At 40.9% G+C, this 11,166-nt stretch overlaps 1 gene segment (V, D, J or C); it reads left to right on the plus strand.

Annotated features, from left to right (window-relative positions):
- Window positions 1-1,855: 1,855 nt before the first annotated feature.
- Window positions 1,856-10,153, plus strand: LOC122547076 (Ig heavy chain C region, membrane-bound form-like). The segment is given in 6 exon segments: window positions 1,856-1,921; window positions 5,630-5,687; window positions 5,978-6,172; window positions 6,629-6,958; window positions 9,789-9,916; window positions 10,056-10,153. Coding segments are annotated over 6 exon segments (786 nt in total).
- The last annotated feature ends 1,013 nt before the right edge of the window (window positions 10,154-11,166 follow it).

Genomic DNA, 11,166 nt, shown 5'->3' on the forward strand with positions numbered 1-11,166 from the left:
ACTCGGGTTCCAGTCCAGCCTCGAGTGACTGTCTGTGTGGAGTTGGCACTTTCTCTCCATGTCTGTGTGCGTTTCCTCCCACAGTCCAAAGATGTGCAAGCTGGGGGAATTGCAAATGTTGTATTCAGTGATTGGGAGTTTAGGTGCATTAGTCAGGGTTAACTGTAGCATAATAGGATAGGGGAATGGGTCTGGATGCGTTACTTTTCAGAGGGTGGGTGTGGACTTGTTGGGCCAAATGGCCTGTTTGCACACACTGTAGAATTTCAATGAATCTGCATTTCCTTGGTTTGTATTTTGTGAAACGTCTCTGCTCTTCACAGCAATCCAGTGGAAGTGTCAGTTGGTGAGATCTTCAAACATTTACTGGTGTGGGATCAGGATGTTCTTCGTCCTAAATTATGTGTTAACGGTCAAGGTTGAGGGCATGTTTCTAAAGAGGGAACCAATGATCATGATCAGCAACTGGTAGGAAACAACAATAAACCCCAGTTATGCTGGAGACTTCACCGGGAGCATACTGGCAAACGTTTACAGCTGAGGATACATTTGAGTAACTGATAAGGTCAAATTAACAGAAACTAACATGCTCAATTGGTCATTCTATTGTAGAGACACCATCGCTCCCCACGCTTTATGGCCTGGTCTCCTCCTGTCAGGAGCACAACACCGGTTCTGTGATCTTTGGTTGTTTGGCGATGGACTATTCCCCTGACGTCACCAAGGTAACCTGGAAGAAAGGTGGGGAGCTAATCACGACTGGATTGAAGACTTACCCATCAGTGAGAAACAAGAAGGGAACCTACACCCTGAGCAGCCAGTTAACACTGCCCGGGTCAGCGGTAGATTGCCCCAGCAACATCTACTGTGAGGTTCAACACAGCGGGACACACAAGAGCAAAGTAATGCCATGTCCAGGTACGTGTTGTGGGAACTGAGGTAAACAGATCATCTGTGATTAACATGAATAAGGCATTATTTATAACCGTTTTCACAGAATCACCTTATACAGCACAGGAAAAAGGCCCTTTGATTCACCCAATTCACGCCTATCAATAACAGCCACCTAACTATTCCAGTCTCATGTGCCAGCACACGATCCATTGCCTTGTGTGACTTGCCCTTGCAAGGATACTTCATACTTATTATGAGGGGCTCAGTCTCTACATGACTTATAGGTGCTGAGCTCCAGGCTAACACCACTCTCTGTTTGATTTTGTTTTCCCCTGAGATCCACTTGGAACCTCCTGGCCTTACCTTCACCCTGTGCCCCTGAGGCATTGATCTCTCCATCAATGGGAAAGGTTTCATCCAGTTTACCCTGTCTATGCCTAAAATAATTCTAAACATCATGGATAATCTTCTCCCTAATTCTCCTCTGCTCCAAGGAAAACCCCTGTCTATCTAAACTAGTTTCATAACTAAAACCCTCCAACCCAGGCAAGATCCTGGCAAATCTCATCAATACTGCCTTCAGTGTAATCAAATTCCTTCGACAACATGCACACAACGCTTCGGTATGGCCTAACCAGTGTTCTATTAAGTTCCAGTATCATCTCACCACTCTTCATTGTCAATGTCTAGGCTAATAAAAGCAAATATCCTCCCACTTTCTTAGCCTCTTTATCCAGACGACACAGTACTATAGGGGATCGCTGGGTACATGCACCAAAGATCCTCAGGCCTTTCCAAGGTTCCACCATTTAAAACGTCATACCTCATAGATTCTTCTGCCGAATTACATCACCTTACATTTATTCAGAATAATTTCCATTTGCAACTTTTCTCTTCACATACAACCAACCCTTTTATATCCTCCTGCAATCTAAAGCCATTATGCTCATGACTTATCAACATGACAGTTTTCATTTCATCTGTGAATTCACTGGTTAATCCTCCTAAATTTGAGTCTCAATCATTGGTATGTAAGAGAAATAGCAAGGAAATCAACACTATTCCCTGCAGAACACCAGGAGACATAGATTTCCAGTCACGCAGACACCCGATGACTATTATCGCCTGCTCCCACCACTCAGCCAGTTCAAGATCCAATCTGTCAAATTAACTCGGATCCCATTGGCTCTGATTATTGCTATCATCTGGACATCGAGTTATCTCTATGAAAACTACTATCAAATTGTTACACATGACTTCCTCTCAATAAAACCGTGCTGAAAATAGTTGATTTATCTTCCAAATGAAGACTAATTTCACTTCTCAATTGTTTCCCCACCACTGAGACTAGCTTGACAGATCTGTGTTTTCATTATTTATCCCTTCCTTCGTCCTGCAAAACAGTGCAACGTTGGCTGATCTACACTCACTTGGCACAACTGCTGTGGCCAGACAGGAATTCTAAATTATTGTCAGCAACCCAACTATTTAATCCTTTGCATCGCTCAACCGCTTGGTATACTTTTCATCTACCCTGGAAATATAACCACTTTTCATTCAGCAAGACATCACAGAACATCACGTCCTGTGTTCTAATTTCTGAAAGTACATCACAACACCCCTCCATGATTTCGGTCCCCACATTGTCCCTCTTACTAGTGAACACTGACACAACACATTCGTTTTGACCACAACCTAATCCTCCGGCTCCACTCCAATAATAACACTTAATGGGCATTACTGTTTCCCGAATAATTCTTTTATTATGAATGAGCCTGTAACTTTTAAAAATATTTTCCTTTATTTTGACTGGTATTATTTTCTCATGGTCCCTTTTGCTCTTCTAATTCCTTTGTCTTTCAAACTCCTCCTTGCACGTTCTGTACTCCATATTAGTTTCTATTGTTATGAGATTTCAGTATAGACCGGAAGCCTCCCTTGTTTCTCTTTATCTCACCCTCCATGCCCTTTGGTGTCCAGAGACCGCTGCATTCTTGGTCCCACGCAGTGGCTTCCTGGGAAATGTCCTCCCTGTGATTTTCCTATCTCTTTCTTAAATGTGTCACACTGCTCTGACTCAGACCTATAAGTGTCAGCTTCCAGTCCACTCTGGTTAAGTCATTACCTGATCGTACTAAAATTGTCCTTCCCCTTTTCAGAACTTTGGGCCAATTTCTATTCCTTTGCAGTACAATCTGAAATCCAACTGATTTACCATCACTGTCTGCAAAGTGCTCCACCATTGGTGTTTTATCCACTGGGTCGACTTCAGTCCCTAAAGTTAAGTTCAGGTTCACCCCTCTCTTGCAAGGTCTGGATTAAAATTCTCTGTATTAAACACACACTTTGTTCAAATATTCTCCTGGGGGCATTTTCAGAATTGTGCTCCCTCTAAATTTTTGACAAAATGAATATCCAAGCCTATGCTGAGGAAGTTAAAAACCTCTTTTCTCATTCCCCTATTTAATTTACACGTCTCTGAAATTTGCCCATGTATTTGCAGTTGGTATTTTGGACCTATAGTAAGGTCTATCGTGCTCTCCCAGTAGTTATGTTTGCTGTATTTTGGTTTTGAAGTACTGTCCATTTGCCTTTGTTCAAGGAGGTATCCATGATTTCATTTCTCTTTACAGCCTAAAATACTCTAGTCAGAATTGCAACAGAAACAACATTCTGTACCGCACACCCACGCCCCCATCATTTTCCATCTTTCCCTGTCTCGCCTGAAGGCACTAAATCCTGGAATATTGAATAGTCACTCCTGCCCGGCTATCAATATGTCTCCGTGATAGCAACAGCATCATTTCTTCATTTATGCCAGTAATTCGTCTGCCTTGTTCGTCAGACTCTGTCATTAAAACGAATACCATCCAACGTTGCTATCTCCCTTCTGATGCTACCGGCCTATAGTTTCTCTGCCTCCTTGACTCCCTTGCTGTGTCCTCTAAGTTTAGCGTGGTCTATACCTACAGGTCACTCATGGAGAGAACACTCAAAGTAAAAACATCACCGCACTCCAGGGTAACAGACACAGACTGAGAGAGCTACAAATCTCTCTGAACTCTGATGTGAATCAAACACACTAATTGATCAGGCGTAGGAAACAGCACGGTACAGCTTCTCCTTTCCCAACATGCCACGTATCTCATTTCAGTTTGAGCGTTACATTAGCATTGCTCTTAGTTCAACATTTTGGCAAGTCAGAAAAGCATGTTTCCTCTCTGTTGAAGATAGATATATAGACAGTGAGCTTTGTTAAATAGTTTGTTGCCTGACCATGCTGGGAGAGGCATTCAGAGTACTGAATCCTTGCCTGGTAGCTGCTTCAAGGATAAGTTTGGGGGTGGAGGGGGGATATTGGAGAGATATCTGATTGAAACATAGAAAATACTGAGAGACTGAGGTCGAGTGAATGTGGAATAGATGCTTTGACTGGTAGGCGAGACTAGGACGCAAGGGCACAGTCTCAGGGTCAAAGGGGCACCGTTTAGAACTGAGATGGGGAGGGATTTCTTCAGCCAGAGGGTGATGAGTCTGTGGAACATGTTGCTGCAGAGGGCTGTGGAGGCCAGGCCATTGTGTGTACTCAAGCCAGAGATAGATCGGCTCTTGTTTCGTACGGGGAGAAGGCAGGAGAATGGCTTTAGCCCGAAATGTCGATTTTCCTGCTCATCGGATGCTGCCTGACCTGCTGTGCCTTTCCAGCATCATTCTGATCTAAACTCTGGATTGGTGGAACAGCCTTATTCTGATCCTCTATCAAATTGACGTGGTTAAAATATGTAGTGACCCTTACTTGAAAATAAATCAAAATGCGTTCAATGCTTCAGTCCCTGCTCAGGTATGACCTGTTGGTTGGACATTGTACGACATCGATTTTTATCTGGTACTGAGCTCTTTAACTTCATTTATGGGATCAGACCACAGACCAAGTGGCTATCACATTTGATGAACTGGGATAAATGTGATCTCACTGAGCTTCTTTAAGATGCTCTCTGTTATTAGTGGATGAGGCAGGAGAATAAATTCTGGTGGGAATGCTACAATAGGGATGAATGAACTAGGAACTCGAGACAGGCTGATTTAGCTTGGTTTGGGGTGGCGATGTTTACACAGTGAGTAGTGGATGCCTATAAAATTAGTGACATTTCCATCTCGTTTGTAGATTAATTTAAGACGCTTTTGTTTGTTTTTTTCTCTCTCCTGCTCTATGAAGAAATTTAAAAATGCAGCTTGGTAAATAAAGTGAAAGTACAGACCAGTTCTGAACTAACTGAATGGAAGGAAAGACTTAAGGAGATGGGGGTCCTTCTCGATATCCAATGCTGTACTCAATGTCTTGTTTTCAGATCTACTCCAAACACAGCCCACGAGGAACAATGACATAAATTAGAGAATGACATCACACCAACAACGCAAAGTATTTTTGATCATGTTAAATATAATGAACAGAATTTCCATGGCTGTTCACCGCTCCTGTAACACTTTAGAACTCTGCAAAGAGAATAATTATTATTTAGTATAATCTGTCCAAAATTTGGGATGTGATTTGGCAGTAAGTGTGACCAGCAGCACTTGCACCTAAAGGTTATGAACATGGAAATGAACTCATTATATTCAGATTACTCTTGTCACAAGTATCAATAGATGGTCTTAAGTGAGAGACAAACTCTGAAAGAAAGGTCATTCCATGGGTTACGTGATGGTATCTTCGATGATTTTACTTTTTTCACAGGTTTCACTTGTTACAAAGCCAGTGCTCTTCAGGAATAATTACACAGTGTATGTTATAGGTAATCATAAATGTTTCACAGATCAAAATACATCAACAATAGTAAGCATCGTTTCAGCAATAGTTGGAGTTGCCATTTTGAAGGTGGTGTCTTCACCCTGTGAAGGAGTAATCTGAAGATTGGCTGTTTGTATCAGACAGGGGCATTTTTCATTGACTTTGATTTTTGTTTCATAGAAGATACCGAGTGCCACCCTAACACCGTTTAAATCCTCCCACCGCCAGTAGAACAAGTCTTACTGGAGGCGACGGTGACGTTAACCTGCAGTGTGTCCAATCTTCCTTCTGGAGTCAATGTCACCTGGAGACAAGAAAAGAAGCCTCTGAAATCAGAGATTGCTGAGCAGCCTGGACAGAATCCCGACAGCGTGATCAGCAAATTAGACATTTCAACTGAGGCCTGGCTGAGTGGCGTTACTTTTGAATGTGTGGTGTACCATCAGAATCTACCGAGTCTGCTGAGAGACGCCATCCACAAGGAGAAAGGTGAGCGGTGAGATTAAAGCACAAAGGATCTCATGTGTAATCCAGATCCAGTTACATCAATGGCAGGCTTTGATTGGTAATGAACAAACACCGTTGGGAGCATTAATGATGCATCTGAAGGCAGGAGAGCTAAGTAGCTGATTAAGAAAAAGATGGACCAAAGGATATTGTATTCTGATTAAGTCAGATATAGTGGGAAGAAGCCTGAGTTGTGACGCCACCATCAGCAATGACAATTGGACAGAATGCCCTTGTTGTGGGCTGGAAACATGGAGGCAACTTTCACATTAAACTTTCCTTTTTTTTACTGAACAGTATGTGTACCATACTGCTCCTTTAGAAAACAAAAGTGAATAAATCCCAAATTAAACATGGCGTATTTTAATATTTAGTGAAATTGTGATATTGGTTCAGGATTTTTTTGGTTGATTTATATTTGTCTCAAATATTCTGCAGTGATTAATCCGCTGGAGCCATCAGTGTCGGTCCTCCTGCCACCAACAGAAGAAATCTCCGCTCAGAGGTTTCTCTCCCTCACCTGTTTAGTGAGAGGTTTCTCCCCCCGAGAGATCTTCGTCAAGTGGACAAACAATGACAAGCCAGTGAATCCCAGTAACTACAAGAACACCGAGGTGATGGCGGAGAGTGACAACACCTCCTTCTTCATCTACAGCCTGTTATCCATTACAGCGGAGGAGTGGGCCAGCGGTGCTTCTTACTCCTGTGTGGTGGGACATGAAGCGATTCCATTGAAGATCATCAACAGAACAGTCGATAAATCCAGCGGTAAACCGAGTTTTGTAAACATTTCACTTGCACTGATGGACACTGTTAATTCATGTCAATAAAAATCTCAAAGTTGCATTTAATAATTCAACAGAAGTAATGAAGTGTTTTTTTTCCTCCCGTTGTGAGTTAAATACTGAATTAGTTGTTTCTCACTCTGACTTGCATTCCATCTGTGTAGTTAAAGTGGATTATTAACAGGTCTAGGACGAGTGTCTTGTGCAGTTAATGTTCTCTGCTCAGATACACCCTGGGTCAGAGACAGAGTAAGGGCTCACTCATTGCAGGATTCCACCAAGTACCTTATCCATCCTAAATCCCTCTGTGACAAAATCTGACAATGTCCATTTTATTTCAAGAGTAGGGCACGAGTTTTGAACTTGGTGTTTTTGATTCCCCCGATTGGACATTCTTACAAAATTCATGTCAGTTTTAAACTGCCAAATTGCACCAATTGGAAATGTAAATTTAAGACACTTTAAAATTAAATTTTATTGGAACATACCAATCGTAAAGAGTGCAGAACAGTTTGAATGTAACCTTTGTTTCTGGGGAACTGCCAGGGATCTTGCGCCAGTGCATGAGTTGACAGAATGTATCTTCACTTTCACACCAAAGAGAGTCAACAGATAAGTTGTTGTGGAGCAGAGGGGAGGGGAACGATGAATGATCTGTCCTCTTTCTCCCTGTGCAGAGCTTTCATGGTAGATGTCCTCTGTAATGTAACCCAGTTGCTAACAGGGACAGTCAGCTTCTTGCTTACTGTCCAAAGATTTTACATTTCCATGCAAAACAATACCTTTGAAGCATGTTAGACACGCTTGGCTCTGTTAACAAATGATTAACATTGATTCCCATAATCCAAAACTGGTGTTTGCATCGTCCCAGTTTGAATTCCATCGTTTTGTCTCAGTTTTCTGGAGCACATGAGATCAATTCTGGTATTCGAATACCTGATATCATTTTGTTTCACAGACAGAAACAAGTAGACATTTTCTAATAAACATATTCAGAAATGTTATCTCTGGGGCAGTGGGGATTTGAACTCACGCCTTTTCTCTCAGAGACAGAAGTTCTATCACTGCAACAGAAGAGTTGCTCATAAAACGCTTATCTCCGCACGACGATGGGAAATGTTTCCTGCAACACCAAGGTCAAATCTAATTATGGGCAATGCATTAAAATTAGAACAATAAATTAGAATAATGAAAATTGCAGTCTGGTATAAGAACAGATGCAGAGAGATGATCGCAAATACACACGTAATGACAAATATACGGGCTCTCACCTAAAGACACATATTTATGTGCACACTCAAATGTGCATATAGATAAGATGTCACACATGCATACTCACACAGAGCCACACATGCAAGTGGTACTTGAACACTCAGCTAAGCTCATACAAAAACTCACATACTCCGAAAGAAAATCATTTGCACAAATGAACAGGAGTACTCACATATAACCATGAGAAACATCGACACACGGTAACACACAAATGGGCATGAATACATATACATTCATACAGCACAATGCATACAGACATACACACATGAACACACAGATACAAAATCTGAAAAATGTCCTCCCACATGTCAACTCACACAGGCACATAAGTGCACAGAGATAAACATTAATATCATTATTTTCCCATTTTCAGAATCACAAACATACGATGACAGAGGCAGCTGAATTAGTTATTTTTAAACCACATTGATCAGCATGTATACAATATCACACGCACACACAAATTCAGAGTCTCACATGCAGACACACAAGTGCATAGATGAACAAATAGAGGGGCGTTTAGTAAATAAGGATAATGGGCACAAGGATCAGCAAGCATCCACAAACAATAGCACAAACAAGCTTATCAGGAGATGGTTTGAGAAAGATTGCCACACAAGCAAACATCATCATATAAATATAAACATCCATCAAAACATAACATTGCATGCTAACATTTATTAAGCATAAACATGAAAATAACCTAGTTTCGGTAGGATCTGAAACAGACACATAATCACATATTTTAGATAGCACTAATGAAAAGTAAATACTCACAAAGACATTACAAGATAAGCATAGGCAGCAACGAAGTGGCATATTAGCATGATGATGCTCACACACTGTGAAAAGACCACAATTTAGGTGCACAAACACATGAGCACACCAGCAGTAAAGGAACAGGAATATGTTTATTCATGCACAGACTCCAACATGGGCAAGAGTGAAGTAAGAGACTCCCATAACCACATACACAAACATTAAAGGGAAACCAAACATACCAAGCAGTAGATCAAATAAATTAAGGGACACACGTACAAAAACTTATTCCTAAATATACAGATCCTACAAACTAAAATATGAAGCAATGTCCTGACTGTGATGTCACTTATATTCATGATTTGCCAAGCAATTGGTCACCAATATAAAAGATGAGAATCACATTTGAACTTTTATTCAGTGATGGCCACAATTTTCAACTAAAGTGCTGTCACAGCCTATATTTAAAATATAATGATATAATTAAAATCATCATTCGTAATAAGCATTCCTCAAATAATAATATCCTTAAATAATAGATGAAAAGAAAAGTCATTTAAAACGTTCTGACATGGACAATGAAGAAAGAACATGTGCAGTTAGTATTTGTAATTTCTTGCTGAGTCAATAATGCACTAATAGATACAGATAAGAGTCACATTGAGAAATACCTGACTGCTTTATGAAGATGTAATGGTCTCCAATTACATGACTTGGATGCAGATAGATCGATCTGGATCAATAAACAATCTCAATGCGTTCTCTCGGCTTTATATTCATAGATTCAATAGATCACACTTGGATTGAAGACTATGAGGATGATAACAGCAACATCTGGACAACTGCTTCCACGTTCATCACCTTGTTCTTCCTGAGTATTTTCTACAGCGCTGCCGTCACTCTGGTGAAGGTGAGAATAATCACATCTTTCTCACGCCAAGCAGCCCAATATGTTTTGTGAAATCTCTAAGTGTGCCATTGAATAAACATTAAATCTGAAAGTCCCTGATCATAAATATCTGCGTCATTGCTTTCTCTCTCTTTTCCAGGTTAAGTGAATGAGTTGTGGACCCCTTTGATTTTCCTGATCTGCTTATCAAGGTCTCTGAATTCCCAATCTCCAATCTGTCCTGTTGCTGACTCTAACCGTTTATCAGCGTGTAACTGGGACAATTATTGATGGATTTTCCTTCTTACTTTGATATCTTTGAGATGGTTGTGGTTGGAAGAATTTGTAGCTTCCCAGTTGTTTGAAGCCCGTTTGTTTTGTTTTTATTTGTTCCTTACTCAGAATGGTTGCCTACCCCTTCTGATGAGCCTTTGTATTCCCTTTCTTGTGACTGTTACTGATGTACAGAAAATTCCCAGCTCACAGCTCATGTGTTCTCGTCTCAATGTGGCATCCAGCCATTATATTCACTTCTGTTAGCTTTTACATCAATCTTTTGTTTAAAGATGCTTTCTGAAATGGTTAATAAATCTCGAATGAATATGCACTAACCTTGAGTTTGCTTAATTCTTTCTTCAAGGCCAGTCAGTAATAATACATTTTCCCACATCCTACTCCTTTCCCAGTCAAATACTTTCACTTGTTCTGTTTGATTGTATTTTATCAAGTCATTTAGTTTAATGCTGCGCTACCATGCAGCCCACTAATTTAAATACATCTTTCACACGATATGCCTGATGGAACACTTCAGAGTTAGAATGATTAGAGAACATTTCCGCTTATGCACCAAGGGTCACGGCCGCAGGTCACCTCATGATAATTTTATAGGCTCCACCAGAAGCCGAAAAAAGGCAGACAACGGAGTTTGAAAGTTTACTCTACACTGTCCAAACTAAAAGTACTCCCAATGTCAGGACAGCCTGGGTTAGTAATGCAGAAATCGCCACCTAAAGCGCTCAACGAAACATTCATCAGCCAAAAATGTCAACGTTCAGTCAGGTATTCAGACACAACACGTGCACAATCCAAGGGCGGATTCTCAGAACTGGAGTTTTTCTCACACATAAATCTCATGGAGCACAAATCCTGGGATCTACTTGACACACCACACCTGTCAAATCCCAGAGAATGAGACTGAGATCTGTCTGATACAGGGATATTACTGAACAGCAACTCTCAAAAATAATAAATCAGAGGGCGCTGTGATCAGG

The sequence above is a fragment of the Chiloscyllium plagiosum genome, unplaced genomic scaffold (genome assembly GCF_037043375.1).
Source record: "Chiloscyllium plagiosum isolate Xiang-an unplaced genomic scaffold, Cpla_swu_hap1 HiC_scaffold_14, whole genome shotgun sequence".
NCBI lineage: Eukaryota > Metazoa > Chordata > Chondrichthyes > Orectolobiformes > Hemiscylliidae > Chiloscyllium > Chiloscyllium plagiosum.